This window comes from Mycetomoellerius zeteki, unplaced genomic scaffold, assembly GCF_001594055.1.
Source record: "Mycetomoellerius zeteki isolate Tzet28-1 unplaced genomic scaffold, Tzet1.0 scaffold74, whole genome shotgun sequence".
Classification (NCBI taxonomy): domain Eukaryota; kingdom Metazoa; phylum Arthropoda; class Insecta; order Hymenoptera; family Formicidae; genus Mycetomoellerius; species Mycetomoellerius zeteki.
Genome location: NW_017257764.1, coordinates 264,596 through 285,437, shown reverse-complemented (window position 1 = coordinate 285,437; position 20,842 = coordinate 264,596). Strand labels below are relative to the sequence as shown.

Sequence of the window (20,842 nt, the reverse complement as noted above, 5' to 3'; positions counted from 1 at the left end):
AACTGCCGCCATTTTGGCGGTATTTGGCTCCATGACGCGGATTATTTCAAACTTATGTACAAATGTCAGGTTAGGATTGCATTTTCGATTGCACCTAATATATAGATACGTTACACTAAATGCAATATCTACACTCAACGCCATTTTGGCTCCAAATGCTAATTCAGTGAATTTTCACATCGCGGTACTTTGTTATCTAGTGACTTTAATATAGAACTTTAAAACGTTTTTGACCCGGCCGGGTTTGCATCAACCTGGGTTGGATTAATGGCGTTTTGTGCTCTCCTATTGGTAGAACGTGTAAGGCTGGAATCAGGCTACGCATTAAAGATTGAGATTGAAGATTGAAGATTAAAATTTGACCACTGAGGACAAAGGAATTTTAGCTCTTATTGTTTTGATTGGTGAAATTTCAATCTTTCAATCTTCAATCTCAATCTTCAATGCGTAGTCTGATTCCGACCTAACGTCAACCAATAAGAAAGATTAATTTAACTCAGGTTGGTGCAAACCTGATCGGGTCGAAAACGCGATGAGCGATGAGCGATATCCAATAAGAGAATAATGGCTGCGTTCTGAAACGTCTCTCGGATGCCTCTGATGCCACGGATTCGTCATCTGTCCTTTTTTAACATTAAACGTTAAATGAGGACAGATGAATCCAAGGCATCGGAGGCATCCGAGCGAAGTTTCCGAACGTAGCCAATGTCCATGTTTTTGATTCTTTTCCATACTATTACGTGGTTCAGTTGGCAATCTTGCTGAAGTGTGAGCGTTTACGTTTTAAAAGGAACGTTACAAACAGTTAGGGGGAAATCACACGGTACGGAAAAAGATGCGAAATAGAGAATGCGTCATTGAAGCAACCAATCAGCGTTATTCAGCGCTATTCGGAATAGCGCTGATTGTTTGCTTCAATGGCTGCGTTCAGCAGACTCAACAGTTTTGCAACCGTTTTATGATTGTCTGCTGAGATAGGACCATTCTTCTAGATCTAAAAGTATGATCCAATTAGCGCGAAGGAAACTTACAACAGTTGCAAAACAAATGTTCTGCTGAACGCACCCAAATGGCTGCGTTCAGCAGACTCAACAGTTTTACAACCGTTTTATGATTGTCTGCTGAGATAGGACCATATTCTAGATCTAAAAGTATGATCCAATTAGCGCTAAGGAAACTTCCAACAGTTGCAAAACAAACGTTCTGCTGAACGCAGCCACTGGTCTAGTTTCCACCGAGGGTTCGAATCGGGTCAGAATGCAAGAACCAACTAACTACAGTCGAGCATTCCCCTGTTACGGTCGAATTACAGGGAAATGATCGACTGTAGTTGGTTGGTTCTTGCATTCTGACCCGGTTCGAACTCTCGATGGAAACTAGGCCAATGACGCATTCTCTATTCCGCAGTCTTTTTCCGCACAGTGTGATTTCACCCTTATAAAAGCATATGAAGCAGAAGCAGCGGGAACATGGATTCTAACGAAATGAAAAAAGTTATTTTTCTTAAACATGCCGAAGACAATGAAGTTTATACTATTTTATTGACTGAAGAAGAAGCAAAATGTTTAGGAGCAGGTAAATTCATTCATTCTTTAGTGTTCTTTTCGGAATTATTATTGCAAAATATTTGAGGTTATCAATTACTGTTATTTTCCAAAATTGTTATCAGTTAATAATGACTGTTCCGAAGAGCGCATGTTGCGCGTAATGTATCATTTTACCTTATTATTATTTATCGAATGTTAAACAAAAATAAAATGATCCATCACGCGCAATATACTTTATAGATCCAAGGGAATATTTTCTAATTTTTGTGCTTTTAAATATATTTTTCCTTATTTTTAAATTTTATTCTTTTTGCAACTACAAAACTAAACGAGGTGAAACATGATAAACAGGATAAATTTAATATGTTTCTTTAGGTAACAGCTTTAATAGTATACATGATACATAAAGAAAATATTTTATAAGGATTTTCTGATACACTATGGTTGTTTTTATTTAGATAATAGCATAAGTGAAATAAGTCATGCAGAGCCTTTACATAGTGACCATACTGACAATGTTGGAGGTATTTTTAACGATATTTTTTAAGTACTTAACAACTGTAATTTTTGAATTTAAAAAAAAATTTGTATTTATAGTTTTTAAATGGCCTCATGAAGCGATTCTTTTATTAATTGAGGAATATAATTTGCGACAAGAAGATTTTACCAGTGGAAAGATGTCACAGAAGAAGATATGGTCATTAATTGCAGATAAAATAAAAAAACATGGATATAATGTAACTGGACTACAATGTTTTTCCAAGTTTTCTGGTTTGAAACGAACTTACAATGGTATTAAAGAAAATAACAGAAGACCTAGATCTGGAGTATGGCCATATTTTTCTGTAAGTTATTAATTTAATATTCAATACAGTCTAATAGCTGTGTAAAAATATTAAGATAAAAAGAAACTTTTTAACTTTGTATCTAAATCTATGATGACAGTCCTTACTAGTTATTAATCAATAATTTGATTATTAGATGAGTGTTTATAATTATTTTTTTAAATTCTTACAAAAAATATAACTTAAATGAATTTTTTTTTAGAATATGGATGAATTACTTCATTCAAAATCACCATTAATAACAGTATCATCGATTGAAAGAAAATATAAGGCACGTTCTAAATGCAGTACATCTAATCTAGATATTTGTTTCGAAGATGAAAAACCAATTCATAGTAAGTTTATGCCTATTTCCTTTCCTACTTTTCACTTTGTAGTTGTCTGTTCATAGTATGTTATATTAGATGGCAGGGACAAGGGATAAAGTAACTAAAGTAATAGGTATGAACTTGATCCTTGCTTAAAAAGTCCGATAGAATCAGATAGGAAAAAAAAACTACGTGATTGAATCGTGTTTTAGTTTCATAAATTTTAGATTGTTTATCTAAAATGTTCGATATATTTTCAGTATTTTTGTATTATTTTTTAATCAATTTCTATCTAGTTAACTAAATAGAAATTGAATAAAAACAGTATCTAAGCCGTATAATAAAGACGAAGATTTATAGAAATATAGAAAATTTATCCACAATATTTCAAATGAATAATCTGAAATTTATGAACCAAAAACGTGATTAAATCAGATAGAGTTTTTTCTTATCTGATTCTATTGGATTTTTTAAGCAGGACTATACATATTTTTGACAACGCATATGGGATATCCACAGGATTCGAACCTAAGACCTTTATGGAGTGACAACTTAAGGCGCTAACCCTGAGCTATAATCGTATGCTTATTTAGACCATGTGGCATTCAAGTGTTATTCAATTCCTCGTATAAGTTTTTATGGTGAATTTACTATACACTGTCGAAAATATTTTTTCTATACCACTCACGCATCTCTCCAACATTTCTTTCGTACTAGTTCCGCATCGTTTCCGCACCTTTTCCGCATTTCGTCCACATCTCTCGTACCACTTGCACATCACTTTTACATCTTTTTCACAATTCTCCGTATCTTTTCTGCACCTCTTTCGCACTCTTCCACACTTCTTCATCCATGCCTCTTCTACATCTTTTTTTATACTTCTTCCGTTATACTTTTACACCTCTTCTGCACGTCTTTTGTATCACTTCTGCACTTCTTCTGCATCTCTTTGCACCGTTTCCGTACCTTTTCTGTACCTCGTCTGTACTTCCGCCAATTTCATTCGTATCTTTGATATATACATTCTGATAAGTTGTCTAATTTATCAAAAAACAATATAATCTTATAAAACGTGGTTTCTTATTTCACCGATGGAATGTCTTACTTAAATATCATATTGGTAACGATCAGAGTTGGTAAAAAATATGTTTTAAACGTGTTTTACAGTTTAAAACATGCTTAGTTGATGTTTTTAATATGTTTTAAACATGTTTTTTATAGTACTGTTTAAAGCACATTTGAAGCATTAAAAACATATTTAAGAAGAAACACAATGTGTTTTATAATAAAAAAAAAAAAACATTAGTCTTTACCAACCCTGGTAACGATTCATTTTGTACAGTAAAATTGCGATAAATTTGTATAGATATTATTCTGGAAAGTCAATGGAAATTTATGAAATTTTGTTCGTATTTTTCATATTCTCGTTCATTCTGATAAGTTTTCCAATTCATTATAAAACGATAGAATGTTATAGAATTGGTTTCTTACTTTATCAATCGAAATTGATTGAATAAATTTCAGATCGATAACGATTTATTTTTATCTTTAATATATAATTAATTGATTATTCATTAAATAACGATAGAAATCGATGAATGCCAATTCGTAAATTGTATCGACGTTAAACCGTCAGATACAATAGAAAGAATACGATAAAGTGTTAGAATTTCTATCGTCAATTTCCTATAAAATACAAATCTTGTAGAATAAAATTTGTTAGGATTCATATCTAATGCTAATAAGCTTTGATGATACAGCTTATAAAAAACGATATAAATTAATAGAAATCCTACTGTTCTCAATCGTTCTTTATCAACTTGTCATAACAGAGCTCATTACATATAAATTTCAATTATTTCAAGCTCAAATTCTGGATAACACTAATTAATAACATTATATGATATTTGTTTTATTTAGAAAAATCTCGGCAAATGTCTACTATAGAAGAATATATGGAAGATCTTCGAAATGAAAGAAAGATTTCAGAAGAAGCTATTGAGAGGCGTCATAAAGAAAACATAGAATTACATCATCGATTACTTAATTCATTTGAGAAAATGTTAGATATTTTAGAAAAAAAATGAAACGTTAAAACAATATAAAAGTGTGAAAACCATTAATTATTTGATTAATTACGTACTGAATTACAAAACTTTAAACAATTTAAACATATTGACTCAAAACAAAGTAATGACGGAGCTTGTATTGTAATTAACTAGAGAAAAAAATAAGCCAAAACAATGAGCAAATCAAAAGTCTTGTTTTAATTAATACTCTGTATTTCATATATTTAATATATGGAACGTTTCAACCTTATTAACAAGGAGAGACTCACATATGTATTTCACAGATTTTGATCAGCTTTTGCGCACGTACTTGTTGCTGGTCTTTATATTTTAACCCATACAGCACACTTTATCCCGGAGATGTTCCTGCAAACGTTAAGACATTCTCAGAATGTTCTTCAGAACATCCCTTGGACATCTGTGTTATATAGGATCTACATTTAAGATAAAATAGCGTACTAAAATTGAGTAGTTGAATAATACTTGTCACTAGTCTTTAAACTATATCTACATTTAAGATCAAATAACATGTTAAGATTGAGTAATTGAATAATAATTTTATAATTACTATATTTTGATATTTGTATAAGAAAAAGTATGTTTTTATTGAATCTTTTTAAGATAATTTACTAAAAATTATTTATAGATATTATTTGTTGGATTTAAAAAAAATTTAGATCTTTTTGTAAAAATTAATGATTGTTTATTAGAAGTACGATTTGGGAACTTAATGATACAATTTAACGATCCGGTCTCCAAATCGTACCAAAAGCTACTTTTTTTTTTTAAATCTTAATTTAAACAGTAATTCTACGTTTATTTCCATAAAAATGTTGTTTTGTTTTATTGCCAATGAATCAAAGTTTGATGAAAGTATAGAAATATTTTGATCTCTTCAGTACTTTTGTTACAATTTTGTTCAAATGTTAAGGAGTATGATATAGGCAACTTTCCCCTATATATCTACAAAAAATTTTTATTGCTTTTTAAGATACACACCTTATACACTCTTTTTCTATATAGTTGCCGCCGTTGTTGATGCATTTATTATATTACTGGACACCATCCTTCGTCGTAGAAAGTTACCGCCTGTGAGACAAATCACTTGGTGACACCTTTGACCTCGTCGTCATCGTGAAATCGCCGGCCAGCAAGGGAGGATTTCAAATTAATTTTCTCTTCAATTGCACGCATCAAATCGTCATTAACCGGAGACGGTCGCCCGCTCCGTTCATCGCCGTGTACATTTTCGCGTCCTTCATTAAAAAGTCGTATATATTCATTTTCGTACCATTGACTGCGTTCAACAGAGAAAACTAATTAGTGAACGCTCAGTGATTCTTCAATACGATTGGTTCCTATATTTAGATCTAGCGAATATTTAAAGACAAGAATCAATCATATTAAAAAAATCTCTGAGCGCGCTCACTGATCAGTTTTCTCTGTTGAACGCAACCATTGCGTTCAGCAGACTCAAGAGTTAAGTGAGCGTTCGCTGCTATTGATGGATTCTTCTAGATCTAAAATTCTGATTGGATGGATCTAAAAAAATACACCAATGGTCGCATTGGTTCAGCAGACTCAATGTTGCGGAGCGGATCAGTGAGCTCTCGCTGCTATTGGATGAATAGAAAATAGCGTCAATTCCTTGTCAACAAATTAAACTCGTTATATGCATGCGCACCATTGCGACCGCATCGCTGCAACGGCAAAATTTAAATAAAAACAGAACTTACTTTCTGGATAACTCGTAATAAAATTTATTCTTATCAGCCCGATTTCTCAATATACAGGGTGTTTCTTAAATAGCAGACACTAATCATATAGCGCTATCCCTGATAAAAATTGAGTCAAGAATTCCCCTATTTTGCAACTTTCGTAATAATTAATGATTAGGCAGCCGGATACGCGCTTATATTCGGCAATATTTAGAAATTAATATTTCGTCAACCATTGCGAAAATCGCAAAAATATAGAGCACTTCGACTCAATTTTTAATAAGGAATAACGCTATATATGATTAGTGTCCGCTATTTAAGGAACTCCCTGCATATTTTAATTATATAATTTTTGATAGTTCTGTTATTATCTACAAAATGGAATACAATTGATAAGTATGTACTGATATATACATATATACGCGAAGGGCGCAAAATAATAAGCGAAGTTCAAAGAAATATTATCTTTCTTGTATCATCTTTCTTTTGCTTGTATAAATCAATCTTTCCTCTTTCGTTCCGAGAATATTATTTCAAAATAGATTATATAAAAATTAAATTGCTAAAAAAACCTCATTATTATTAGTAAAAACACAATACGGTTCCGCATAGTTCTGCACGATTACAGGCGGTTAGTAAATCCAATGAACTATACTATACGCACGAGTTTCTATGACTACAATGAACAAAACATTGATCGCGTTCATTGCTATTCCTCGTGATAACTTGTCATCACTGTCATTAATACTGATTAATACGTACTATACGTGGATGATACGTTGTCAATAGTTGTATTTCCAGTGATCTCAGACATCTCTTAATTAACATTTAATTTACAATTAACTTGCGATTAACATTTTAATCCAAGAGCCCATTTTCGAGAAATGGATTCCGAAAAAAACGATTCCGATAAGATCGAAGAACAATCGGTTACTCGATGGCGACAAGACCAGGAGGATGTGCCCATTACCTCGAGCAAAATCGATAGGCCGCCGACGGGTTTTGTAAGATCTCAAAGCAAGTTCGAACGACCAAGGTCTCGACGCGGACATAAGGATGAATCATCGGAGTATGTCAATTCGGCTATGTACCGTTCAGCAACACCAGGACGTCTCGCTCTTGCGAGACCACCATCGGCGTCCCTTTTATCGAATCGTGCACCGACCGCAGGTCCAGGCGGATTCAGAATAGGCTCCGGACTGAGTCGTTCTGGCACAGGACTGGTAACCGCTAAGCAGTTCAACGTCAGTGTGTTGGATAGACCGATTACACAGCATGGAATAGCAGGCATACGACCGGGTACCACCAGAGGTCTGCCGATGACGAGGTAATAGTGTTACGTAATCTCGCTGTTAGTACATCCATACATATTTTATTAATTTTTCAAATTTTCAGGCAGATTCAAGACAAGAGATACTACGAGGGTTTGCTGCAGCTGAAAATAAGAGAACTGATGCAAGAGATTGGAATGATAATAAAGGACATTGAAGTACAGAACAAGGAGAAAGCTACTTTCTTGCACTATGATAAGAGAGCTAAGAGCCTTGCCGCAGAGTTGACAACTCTACAGACTGAATTAGCAAATTACAATCTTGTCGTGGATAAAATGACTCTGGACGTGAGCAAGGAAGAGATTGAAGAGGAGGCTAAGGAGCTGGCGCTGATGAATGAACGTAGGATGGCAGAAGTCGAACGGATGTTCGAGCAACGGAAGCAGATGGAACAAAAACTGCATATGATAGAAAAGGATATCGAAAATGAGAGAAAAAGGACCGAACATATCATTGAGAATATGGATCCACACACAAAAGAGAAATACGATAATCTGTTCCGACAGAAAACAGAATTGCAGGAACAAGCACAGCAGATGCAGCGCGAATTGGATCAACTATCAAAAGAGCAAGTGCATTTGGAGGAACAGATCGCTCTCTCTCCGTTAAAGCAAGAGGCGGTGAAACTGCAAGTGAGAATCATCGAGGCTGAGGAAAAGCGAGACAAATTAAGGGAAGAAGAACGCAAAAGATTATCACCAGAAGATGAGAAGGAGCAACTGTTACAGAAAATCAAGCGTGACAACACCGACATTGCTGCGACAGAGGCACAAATAGCTGAGAAGGAGAAAAAGGTGGCAGAACTCGAGCAACAATTGGAACAGCTGGAGACCGACATGGAGGATAATCAATCAGAGAAGCAAATCAAATATCAGGAATTGCGTAAGCGCGAGGAGATGATGGAGGAGTTTATGTCCACGTATGAACAGAGCAAACAAGAGGAAATGGAGAAACTGGAAAAACTCGAGCAGGAGATCATTGACAAGCTAGAGACCATGGCGAACGCGGTAGAGAACAACGAGTACCTTACGGAAGCTGAAGAAACAGCTATTTTACGTGATAAATTCCCATACAACGATTACGAAACCGTGCATCGCGATGATGACTTCGAAGAGCTGAAGAAAGATTATGCAACTATGCAACAGACATTCAACAGACTAAGGATTCTAGAGGAAAAGCTGCAGCTAGAATCCAAGTTGATGAAAGAGAAGCTGAAGAAACAACAGAGCGAATTGATTGTCCTAGAGGATCTGGATGGGTTAAAAACACGAAATGAACTTGAACGGGACGAGTTAATCACCGAACGAGAAGGATTGGTGTCTGAAGAGTCGATTTGCGAGGACGAGCTCAAATCACTGCATACTGAATATAACGAACTTAAAGAGCGAGTGGAGAAATATGCGATTTATCCGGAGATCAGTAACCTAGACGATAAACTAGAAAAATTGAAAGAAGACAATAAAAAAATCGAGGAATTCATAGCTAAAGAAAAGGAGCGCGTTAATTATGAGCCGGTCAAAGAGAAAGCTTTCGAACTAATTAACAGTTATGGAGCGCTACTTCAAGAGAATCTCAATTCCCTTTATTAGATAATGTACTTTACACTATGTCTCTATAATTAACATTATTTCTATATTCACCTCCTAACAGTATTTATTCAAAAATAAACATGAACAATCAAAAATAAGACGACAGAAATTCTCGGAATCAACAATTTTATTTTTTCATACTTTATTATATAGATTGTCAAGTTTATTTTAATTTCTATCATCTGGCTACTTTATCTATCTTTGGATTATCATTATCCGACGCGTATTGTCCTTAAGATTCCTGTTTATTCACTACTCTCTCAGATTATGATGTTAGAAGCAAGAAAAAATACATAATAAAAATTCTTACAACCATATTAAAATCAAAATATGTGTATTTCAATAAAACAACACAATTGATAGAATTGATTTTTTAAATATACTGAAAACTTCTTTTCGTTTCATTAATTAAGGAGATGCTGGAGTGAACTTGATCGATGTAGATAGTAAAGATTTTTAAAATTCCAAATAAAAAAAGTCGATAATATTGATATCTTTAATTCATTTCTTAAATTATTGTTCTGTCTCACTCAAACGCATACGTCTGTCCTTATTTAACATATCGTAGCGCCATCTCTTGCAAGATCGAGTACCTACTGCTAGACAATTATATTGCTTTGTTTTTATACTGTTCCAAGTTTTCGCTCAGCATCCGTATACACGTAATTTGCAAATCAATATAAATCTATTTTTTTAAGCTTTTAATCTTATTTTCATGAAGTCAGAGCTATAATGACTTCTGCATATTGGACGCGGAAACGCTTGCTACACGGCAAAATGCGACGCGGTAACATTGGCTGCGTTCAGCAGACTCAACAGTTTTGCAACCGTTTTATGATTGCCTGGTGAGATAGGACCATTCTTCTAGATCTAAAAGTATGATCCAATTAGCGCGAAGGAAACTTACAACAGTTGCAAAACAAACGTTCTGCTGAACGCACCCATTAGTTGCTTTCCATCACACGTACAAAAATTTTAGTCGGAATCGTAAGGTCGCAAGCAAATCGACCAATCACAATCAAAATTAAGATCTCGCGTTTTTAAACGCTCGACTGTGATTGGCCGATTTGCTTACAGCCTTACGATTACGACTAAAAGTTTTGTACGTGTGATGGCCTTTACACACAAGTGAAACTGATAGCGTTTTCGGTCCGATCGGGTTTGCACCAATCTGGGTTGGATTAATCTTTCCTGTTGGTTGACGTTACACGCTCTATCAATGGCTGCATTCAGCGGACTCAACAGTTGAGTGAGCGTTCGCTGCTATTGACGTATTCTTCTAGATATAAAATTATGATTGGATGATCTAAAAGAATACACCAATAACAGCGAGCGCTCACTCAACTGTTGAGTCCGCTGAATGCACCCATTAGGAGAGCACAATGAGCGCTCAGTGAGCTTTTGTATCTGTTTGGTCTATATTTTTAGTTCTAACGGAATATGCAAATCAGACGTAAGAGCTCACTGAGCGGTTGTAGTACTGAATGCACCCATTGAGAACGACAACCGCTCACTGAGCGCGCAGTGAGCGCTTTCATCTCATTGGCATATTCCGTTAGATCTTAAAATATAGACCAATCAAATGAAAGAGCTTACTGAGCGCTCAGTGAACAGTTTGCACCCCTGCATCACATTTTGCTGCGCGGCAAGCGTTACCGTGTTTTGTGTGCGAGAGCTATTAAAGACGTCTAAAAGGCCGCGTTCCGAAATTTACTGCCACTGCTGAAAATCTGTAGTGCATGTTACGTATACTGTAGGTTTTCAGTACTGGCAGTGAATATCTGAAAGCCTAATCAAATTAAAACCTAATTGTTATACGAAAATTTATGTGTATGTGCGGCATGCGTGAGTGAGATATTGAGATAGCGATGTGTCAACGATCCGTAAATCGTCTTTGTGTAAGTACTATTTTCAATATGACTAAATATTCAATATGACGCTCAATTGCACCATTTTAATTTAATGTTACTTTAATTTTAAGTGAGGCTTAAAACTCTCTTTGTCTGTCTTTTTTTCCTCTTTAAAACGAGACAGAGAGAGTTTGAAGTCTCGCTTAAAGTTAAAGTAACGTTGGTGCAACTGGGCCTAATTGTCTTTAGGATTCCCTTAACTAACTTGGAAATTAATTATGCATAATGAAAAAAGCTATGTTTACAGTTATGATATATAATTGTTATTAATAATATATAGAAATAAATATGATTTAATTTTTTCTCGAAACAAGAAGATAGTTCTTGTTATATTTTAGAGAGAAGTATATTTTAGAAGTCTATTCTGGCTGTGTTCCAAATTTACTGTCAGCACTGAAAATGCTACAGTTTACGTTACGTGCACTATAGATTTTTAGTACTGGCAGTCAATTTTGGAACACAGCCTCTATCAATTGCAAATATTGCTTTATTAAAAAATATTTTTATTTGAATATATGTGTAAATTTTATAAAAATTTTTATGTTTTCTCACTTCCAATGTTACAATCTGAGATTAGTAGTGGTGAATGATCCAAAGTTTTAATATTTAAATTCACCAATTAGTAAATCACTAATATGTTTATTTCACTTTTATTCTGTTCAATTGTGGAGGAAACGAAATTTTATTTGACAATAAAAATTGAGTAAAACTCTCCTTAAATTGTTCGGTAGGCTTGATATTCTTTATGCACATAATTTTCCACAGTTCTAAAGCGCGGTTGCAGTCTCCCATTTTATCTGCGAATGTAAACATTAAACATCTACATTAGGATCGTTTATATAAACTTTAAAATATAGAGAGAATATAGCTTACTGTAAGCAGAAAGGAGCGTTTTACACATCACATTTTGATTCACATGATTTGCATTGGCTACTTTAAGAATATTTTGCAAGCCATCTATAATACTGTTACTTTCTATGGTACTAAGATAGTACACAAGGCAATTCATGGAGAGTTCGTGATCCTGTAATAGAAAGATTAGAAAGGTTTGATGAAAAAAAATATAAATCAAGAGATGAAACCAATAAAATTAATTAATTGTTATGCAAATTCAGAACATCATCTAAACTGAACCGGTTTTGTAATTAAATTGCAAATAAGAGAAATATAAACCAAATGCCGCAATCAAAAACGTTTCGGTTACCTGTAATAAAATTTGTAGTTTCTCTGTTTTGTCCAATGTTGCTAATGCTATTGCTAGTATTGTGTTTGCTGTTCGACTGGAATGAATAGCACTTGTTATATCATACACGTTTTTTATCCAGTTATTCGCATTGTGCAATTTTAAATTGTATTTTTGCTCCAACAATACTATTAATACTTCCAATACTAACGGCGTCTTGTGAAATTTTCGCGCGCATTCCACGAGTACATCCACGGCTTCTAAGATATTATCGCGTTTTAATGGTATCGCCACCAGTGGCTTTAGCAGCTCCGTGGTTACTTGACAGCAATTTTTTTTCAGAAGCAAATTTAACATATCCTTCGTGCGCTCGCGATATTGACTCTGTGCCAGAACTTGCAGAAGTCTACAACAATGTGCCTGCACGTCTGCTTTAAAATCAATGACGTTGACTGTATTGATAATATCAAAAGCCTTTGTAGGTTTATTTGCCTTCACTAATGCGGTGGCGTACATCACGATTCTGTCAATCTCGAATTCATTAGGTATAATTTGCAATTCGGATAGCAAGGTTTCAGCCTCGTTCAATTTGTTGTTCTTGAGATACAATTTGAATAAAATTGACTTCATGCTAGGCGTCCATTTGTACTGGCACGCATCATATTCTTGTTTTATCTCTTCAATTTTTTTTATATCATTCTCTAAACAATATGAGATCAACAATTTCTGCAAAATGTTCTTAATATAGTTTTCATGGACGGGACCAGTGGAATTCTTTAGTTCCACTAAGTAATATGTTAATTCTTTAGTGTTCATGTACTGCAGGTGTGACATGATCTGCAAATCTTTTATAGAAGGATCAACTAAATTTTCTATTAGATTTATCACCTTTGGAGTGAGATTAAAATTTTCATTTTTTTTTAGTCTATCCTTGAGAATGTTTGCATCCGTTTGCGATATCTTTACCTTACGCACTTTTAATTCTTCCAGGAGAAGCTGCAGATCCTCTATATAAATTGGACATTCGACTTTTATCAATGATTTCAAGAATATGCCGACAAAATTTTGACCTCGTGGAAATGCCATCAATAACGCAATACAATTTTTGAAGTCTTTAGTAGCGATATAAGCGCGTACTAGCGGTTTCATCAGTTCCTTGTAGTGTACCTTGTAGCGTATATGGGACGTACACAGTGGCACTATATCCTGCAGCCGATTTTGCTGCAGCAGAAAAGACAATAAAGGCGTAAGTGCGATAGTACCTGGTACGTCATTCAGTAATAGTTTTTGTAAAGCGACAGTTGGATTCATAGTATTTACATATGGATATACATAATGAAACAGGGTATCGGAATCTATTTTTAGACCAGCGTTCACCATAGATTTCACAAGTGAATATATCTCAGCCTCTCCCTTGTTATTGTACGCTTTTATCAATAAAGGCCAATAATAATGCGGTCGTATTTCTATATTCTTATGTCTCATCACCTGGAATATCGCAAGGCACAGTTTTTTTCTACCCAACTTCAAACTGATCTCCGCTACATCGAACAATGCTTGTTGTTTGTAACTGGATTCAACAAAATCGTTTGCGTACTTAATGATGTCGTCAATCGGCGCGTTTAAGATTATTAGTTCGTTCATGAAACTATTTACAAAACTCGGCACAATCTCCTTCATCGCATTGTTCATTGCGACACAATTTATGATAGTGTGAGCGTCCACAATTTGATTTGCATGTATCAGTTCTCTGATGATCTTGGAGATCTCAGTCTGAAGCGCCGGTACAGAGATCATTAAAAAATTCAAGATAACTGGGATATGCCTGTTGTTGTTGGACATGCTCAGAATCTTTATTATCCTCAAAAGATTCGCGTTGTCCTGCGGCTCTTCGTTTAATATCTTAATTAGATTCGGAATATCGCCGAGTCTCGCGTATCCACATGCCAGCTCGGTATACGCCTTGGTTGTAGGTAGTTTTGCCTCCCGCATTTGTGTTATCATTTGCTCGACTTTGGCGATATCGTTTCTTGTCATGTAAATCTGTACTAACATGTTGACTGCCTCCTCGTAGATGGTTACACTCTTATCCTTTGTAGCAGATAAGATATCCCATAGGTATTCACTATTACTCGTCTTTATGGCTGTATTCAACAGCAAGCGGTAAGTATTTTCATCTGGCTCCACATTCATGTTTGTTAAAAACTTCTTGGGATTCACAGATAAAGAATTCTCTTTATTAACACCTAGCAAAGTGTTGTAATATTCCAAAGTGAGTGCTCCAGCATTCTTCTTTGCCAAATGCCATACCTATACATGAAAATAACTTTGTTGATTGATCCTTTTTTTTTTGGTTTTAATTAAAATATTACTGTTACATGATTTCTTTGTTTTGTCTACATAATATCCTAGGCAGTAAAATGCTAGCTGTATGCCAACAGTTGCCAGCAAATTTGATTGTGATTTTTCAGCAGAATCCTATCCACAGGATCCTCTTTAAGCTTGATTTTTGTCATTAAAACTTGTCAGTCATAATACAATAATAAAAATGTAGCCTTGTTATCATAATGTTATAATGTAGAGCCTGCTCGTTTTCTAATACATTTCTACCAATATCAGAAAAACAATGGAATGTGTTCAGCTGGACTTTTACTAACATAATGTTCAACACAGTTTGAAATATGTGTTCTTGGCAGATTTGGCTATCTGGGACTATACATTCATAATTGTATTTCTAGGCAAAACAAATTATGCCGTACCTGGTCCGCTAGATGATTCCTTTCCGTTGTCTTTAAATCGTGCAGTAGATTGCCGCAGCATTTGAGCAACAAAACGCCAATATCGTGAGGCAACTGATAGTCGTTCTTGATGCATAGATTGATAACTTCCTTCAGACCATCTACCGAAACTTGGCCCTTTTTAACATCGTCACGAAATGACATCAGTTTATGATCAATGATGTCGGACTGTGATGAGTGCGGCACTGTTGTACCATATGTCCTTTCCGCTGCGATGTAAATTCCGGGTCGTGGGTTCCGAGGATGCACGTATTCGAGAACATAACCTCCGTATTGCGGCGAACGACTAGTTATCCCGCACCGCGACAAATGCAGCTGCGAGCGGATGATGAGTGTCAGATATCTTCTCAAATACAATATCTTATCGGCCTCGATCATCGTCAGATCAGCGTTTGTCAGCGTTAGCCGGTAGAGAGAAACGATAGCAAACGCGTGATTACACCATTACGCAAACAAGGTTAGGGTTAGGTTAGCAAGGCACATCACCATCATGTCGCGGACAGTCGCGGACTCTCTCGCGGATGGTGGGTGGAACTTGGAACTCTTGGAAGCGGTGTCAAACAGTGTCGCCAACTCGCTGACAGAACAAGATTGTAAATCAGAATTTTAAAATCTATAAATTATTCACCAGAAAATTCGAAAATCTCCAACTTTTCGTTAGAAAATTAAGAAATTGCCTACTCAGCAAACAAGCAATTTTATTTGTGTTCTTATATCTGGATAATACATTATTCTTTAAAGTTATGATTTTTTATTATATATAATATATATTGTTATGATTTTTTATTATATATAATATATCTTTATATAAACGTTCCATAAATAAAAAATGTTGTACTTGTAATGCAATAATATATCTTATATATACATATATTAATTGATATTTATATTGATGATTAATTATATAAATGTTGCATAAATAAGTATGTATATCTAACTCGCGCAGTCATTCTATTACAGGCAGGTGGTTGTGTCGCGTGCCGCTCTTCATATTTCTTTTTGAAATGTAATCGCGCAAATGCTATAAGATATAATACGAAGCGTAGTACTTTATGAATCCTCGCAGTATACGATTACCAGCTCACACGATTAATTATTCGTAAAAGGATCGAGGTAACAATCATGTATCACGAAATAGTTATTTCGTACGGTATATTCATTTGGAATAAAACGCGATGGAAAACAAGAATTTGTTACGATTTCGCAATTTTTGTTTAACGTAAAATTTTTCTCTCGCTTGAATATAACTCTCGATTATACTTCGAACGAGTGAAAGGTATCTCACGAGTCATAAAAAAGTAATGTTAATAAATACTCTTATGCAAATGACGCAATTTATGCGATTCCTACTTTCATAATTAGACTGCCTTCGCATGGAGAAAGAAAAAATTAATTAAGTTATTAGTTACACAAACTATATTAAGGCTGCCTTCCTATGGAGAAAGAAATCACGGAACGAAATATTTCGTTATAGGAAGGCAGCCTTAATATAGTTTGTGTAACTAATAACTTAATTAATTTTTTGTTTTCATGCATCTTTCGTGATACGATCCGTATAAAAAATTGAGCGTAACTTTGGAACTATAATTTGTCCATAATAAATATAACAAAATAAGTTTCTCTTTTTTCTCTTTTTTATTAATCTCTAGCTCATTCCATTGACTCTAATCATAATATAGATAATAATATATTAAATTTTTCAGATGATATCTTCCCTCTCACGGGTACGACCTTGACGTAGTAGGAGGGCTCAACCCGCAGGATATACACGAAAAGGACGGTTTTCCTTGAGTATCTAAAAATTTTTCGGATCTGTCTGATATATTTAAGTAAATTTTTAGATACTTGAGTAAAATCGTTCTCTTCGTGTAAAAATCCAACGGAGAAGCTAACGTACCCTCGTCGCCGATTTAAATAAAAGTGAACGAACCGCAGCCGGTTCGTCGCGTCGCGCGTTTGCTTCGGGAGTGCCGTTAAAGTTATCGGACTAATGGACTTTTCACAAAACCCATTCGATGGCATTCTAGTTCGACGATGGAATCATATCTTCGATGTTTCGACAGGAAAGCGGAACTCTCTTTGAGACATTGCTGCTTAATGCAGGTGACCGGTCACTGGTGCAACGCTCTCACGCCTCTCACGAGGTGAGGCCGGCCGCGTAATGTCACATGAGTGTTCGCGCGGTTTAGCAACTACCGTTGCTGTCGGCTAATTGAGGACACGCTCTGTCTGTCGGCAAACGGTTCGGTCCTTAGCGGTAAGAAGCGATCGATTGACTCGGATTCATCTCTGCGTCTATTCTATTACTCGTTACACAGTCGTTATAAGCTTATAACGATTGCATAACGAGTTACAGAATTTCGCTGGTGGTCGCCCAAAAAGGAGTTGTATAATACTGATCGGGGCGATCATTTCTCTGTGTTTATCTACCAGTTGAATTACGTTTAATCTGACTTGGTCAGAGCCTAGCACTTAGTAGGATCTTTTCAAAACCTAGCTCGTGACGAGGGGTTGGATCCTATTTCCTGAATTGTCTAAATTGTTAGACTCGGCAACGGATATCAACTTTTCTCTTATTAGAGGCGCTTGTCACGTCTACCAGCCTCTTCAAATCGCTCGTGGTACAGCACCACTTGTGTCTCACTAGAACTAGTGTTAGGGTGTATGCTTGAGTCAATTTTAAACGTGATTTTGCGTAAATCAGAGGTGATGGACTCGATTCGATCGATTTCGTCTTCTTTCGTGTGGGGCTTAACTCTTGTTCGGCGTTCATCGTGTGTTTCGCGTGTACTCGTCGACATGTGATGTTGATTCCACCGATCGAAATGGAAATCATAGATCATGGGTTTTGTAAACGTGAAATACCGCAGTGTCGCGCAAAAGACTTTCATAAATAATTAGTCCGCGCGCGACTATAGTGTATTATTCGCGAGTGTTTTACGCGAGTGTCCTGTGCGAGAGGATGTCGACCGAATTCTGAGAGGAGGAGGAGGTCATCAGGCACCGGTGGAGCAACCTTGCGGTAAATATAATTTTTTTACTTATATAACATTAGTATCTTTCTTCTGTTTATTCTTCTGATTATTTTAAAATTATTTTGAAATTCTGTAAATATTTATTTTTAATTTCTTTATCAATGAGATTTATTATTTTAAATTAGCCAATTAGCGATGTGAGCAATTGATATACACCCAAATTGTTTTGAAATTTTATAAATACATATTTTTAAGATCTTTTTTAGAAAATGTGTAATTATTTCTATAAAATTTAACTGAAGTGTGAATTAAAAAATTTGATGCTTATAAAAATTATATATTTTGAAAATTATATGATTATTTTCAAGAGAATTTTGTGTTTAATAAATATTTTTTTAAATATTGATTTTTTTCTGTTCTGTTTTAATTTTGATTTTAATTTATTTGTTACAGAATCGTCGTAGCGACGTTGCAGATGTAACTCCGCTGTTGCGCATCGAATTGGTGAGTGAGATGAATTAATGTTTTTATTGAGGTAACGGATATGTGGTAATTTCATTAATATACTATATATCTATAATATATAGTATATAATATATAAATGCATATATGCATCAATTTAATAAAAATTCCGTAGCCTTAAGATGGATAAGTTATAACAGATTAGGATAAATTTAATCTTCATTATGGAATTTATTGTGCATGCACTGTTAAATTCATAATATCACGTTACACCCAGTTTGAGTTATTTTTAATTGTTCTTATATAATGTAAATCGGTTATTAGAAATTTGTTCTAAATTATATTCAGCTGTCATTATGTGTAATATTACATTATATATTCTTACATAATAGTACATTTATCCTTAATCGGATTTAATAACATCTGTAGTTATGAAACCGGTCAACCACAGTCATTCCATTCTTCACAGGAATAGCGCTATGATTAGTCAGTTTCATAACTACAGATGTTATTAAATCTGATTAAGGATGCCGTGATTATGTAAACATAGTCATTGGCTAAATTGGGCCGTCCCCCAACTTGTCTGGATAATCTGCGTTTTACTGTACGTTCGGTATAATGTACTAATAATAGCGGAACGATGAATTAACAGAAGCATGTATGTAAATATTTTCCATATTTCGATTATACCTGTATATATATGTTTTTAATATTTTGTGACAATTTGTCATAATAAAATACATTTCACACATAGTGATTCAGTTACATGACGCAAGCACACACAAATACAATAATGTTTTGTAATGATAAATACTAAATAAATAGATGTACAAATATGGAAAATTGCGGAACGAATAGATTAAATATTACATAAATATTGAGATGAGAGATAGAAATTATAAATAGGACTTAAATATGCGGAATAAATATGTGATTAAATATATGACCTACTTTAGGGTTTATGGAAATTATTAAATCACACTAAAAGCAATAAATATTTCACAAACTTCCTCATGCTAAAAAGCTCTTTAGTATAGATAAATATATGTTAAGGTACATATATATATATATAAATATACATACCATATATGTACTGTTTTTCGATATAATAAACAAATAAGTAAAAATAAAGCTAGTTTTCCATCATGTTTATCTTATGAAAGTTTAAATTTTCTCATTACACAATTCGATGTAACAGTGATGGGCATAAATGTCGCTCGTTAAAACATAAAATGTACATCTAATAAAAAATCAATAAACTAAAAAACGTAAATAAAATATTTCTTGATGCGTTGCATAATGACAGGGGAAAATATGACGACTAAATACGTGGAATAGGTATTAAAGTAGGCGTAATAGAGGAATATAACTAATACATATATATATATTATATACGAGAAATTAAATACACGAAATGGCAAGTATAATAAATACGCAAGCGGTTAAATACGCGAGACTTTTTAATTATTTATTATTCCACGTATTTGTTCGTCTATTTACTTCGTCTATTACTAATGACCCTATAGTCAGAGCCTGCCACGACGTAGCCTCGTCTGTGATTGACATTTTTCTTCAATTCGCCGCAGTTGTTTGAAATAATGTATTCATTAACAAATTCGAAACATTCAACAAATAATGTTATCTAGTCTAGGCCTGTTCAATTTGAGCTCTAGAGCCAAAACGCGAAGCCACTGACGTAAAAAATTCAATGTGGGTAAGATTTTCGAATACTATAAAATATTGATAGGTACCTAAGTCTTATCAACATTTTACAATCCCTGAAATCTTATTCACATGAATTTTTTTTCGTCGATGGCTTTGCGTTTTGGCTCCGGAGCTCAGATTGGACGGGCCTGACAATGAATTGTTGCAGAAAAGTGCGAATTTTTTGCTCAGAAAGCTATTTTTACTCAGAAAGAAATACTTATACTTACAAGGAAAGAGACGCAACTGTCCCCCTCCGATTTTAATGAGCTTTTAATATTATTCTTGAGGCTTTCACGGGTGTTACCTATGTGACAATCTTGCGTTTCGCGGGTTTTCTCCGTGTTCGGATCCATTCTTGGAATGCCAACGTTTCGTGAACCTTGCAGTTCACTTCATCAGG

General features: G+C 34.6%; 3 protein-coding genes and 1 long non-coding RNA gene across 6 annotated transcripts; 2 read left to right on the top strand and 2 right to left on the bottom strand.

The window, feature by feature from the left end:
- The first annotated feature begins 1,433 nt into the window (after positions 1-1,433).
- On the top strand, positions 1,434-6,197 carry LOC108729492 (uncharacterized). Of its 3 annotated transcripts, none has more exons than XM_018458639.1 (5): positions 1,434-1,575; positions 2,006-2,071; positions 2,145-2,392; positions 2,595-2,727; positions 5,793-6,197. In XM_018458639.1, exons 1-5 carry the CDS (start codon positions 1,470-1,472, stop codon positions 5,879-5,881), a joined length of 642 nt encoding a protein of 213 aa, XP_018314141.1. In that variant the 5' UTR covers positions 1,434-1,469; the 3' UTR covers positions 5,882-6,197. The 3 variants fall into 3 exon arrangements, with proteins under 3 accessions (XP_018314141.1, XP_018314140.1, XP_018314142.1); XM_018458638.1 differs by lacking the exon at positions 5,793-6,197 and adding an exon at positions 4,621-4,796; XM_018458640.1 differs by lacking the exon at positions 5,793-6,197 and adding an exon at positions 3,220-3,285.
- LOC108729496 (uncharacterized) lies at positions 3,667-5,868 on the bottom strand. Its single transcript, XR_001936932.1, has 3 exons — positions 5,769-5,868; positions 5,039-5,135; positions 3,667-3,737 (listed from the first exon to the last, which is right to left on the bottom strand). It is a non-coding gene; the product is annotated as an uncharacterized lncRNA (long non-coding RNA).
- Positions 6,198-7,192: 995 nt separating the features above from the next.
- LOC108729491 (intraflagellar transport protein 74 homolog) lies at positions 7,193-9,453 on the top strand. The gene is made up of 2 exons (XM_018458637.1): positions 7,193-7,814; positions 7,883-9,453. Exons 1-2 carry the CDS (start codon positions 7,372-7,374, stop codon positions 9,405-9,407), a joined length of 1,968 nt encoding a protein of 655 aa, XP_018314139.1. The 5' UTR covers positions 7,193-7,371; the 3' UTR covers positions 9,408-9,453.
- A 2,503-nt stretch (positions 9,454-11,956) lies between these two features.
- Positions 11,957-15,771, bottom strand: bsf (bicoid stability factor). The gene is made up of 4 exons (XM_018458624.1): positions 15,260-15,771; positions 12,522-14,810; positions 12,191-12,341; positions 11,957-12,114 (listed from the first exon to the last, which is right to left on the bottom strand). Exons 1-4 carry the CDS (start codon positions 15,674-15,676, stop codon positions 11,957-11,959), a joined length of 3,015 nt encoding a protein of 1,004 aa, XP_018314126.1. The 5' UTR covers positions 15,677-15,771.
- Between the last annotated feature and the right edge of the window lie 5,071 nt (positions 15,772-20,842).

Excerpts from the sequence above, each read along its gene's own strand:
- LOC108729491 (XM_018458637.1), top strand. The coding sequence starts at position 7,372 with ATGGATTCCGAAAAAAACGATTCCGATAAGATCGAAGAACAATCGGTT. Across the intron at positions 7,815-7,882 it reads AGAGGTCTGCCGATGACGAG|GCAGATTCAAGACAAGAGAT; the intron begins GTAATAGTGTTA and ends TCAAATTTTCAG.
- bsf (XM_018458624.1), bottom strand. The coding sequence starts at position 15,676 with ATGATCGAGGCCGATAAGATATTGTATTTGAGAAGATATCTGACACTC. Across the intron at positions 12,342-12,521 it reads AACTACAAATTTTATTACAG|GATCACGAACTCTCCATGAA; the intron begins GTAACCGAAACG and ends TTTCTATTACAG. Across the intron at positions 12,115-12,190 it reads AACGCTCCTTTCTGCTTACA|ATAAAATGGGAGACTGCAAC; the intron begins GTAAGCTATATT and ends TTACATTCGCAG.
- LOC108729492 (XM_018458638.1), top strand. The coding sequence starts at position 1,470 with ATGGATTCTAACGAAATGAAAAAAGTTATTTTTCTTAAACATGCCGAA. Across the intron at positions 2,393-2,594 it reads GAGTATGGCCATATTTTTCT|AATATGGATGAATTACTTCA; the intron begins GTAAGTTATTAA and ends ATTTTTTTTTAG. Across the intron at positions 2,728-4,620 it reads AGATGAAAAACCAATTCATA|AAAAATCTCGGCAAATGTCT; the intron begins GTAAGTTTATGC and ends TGTTTTATTTAG.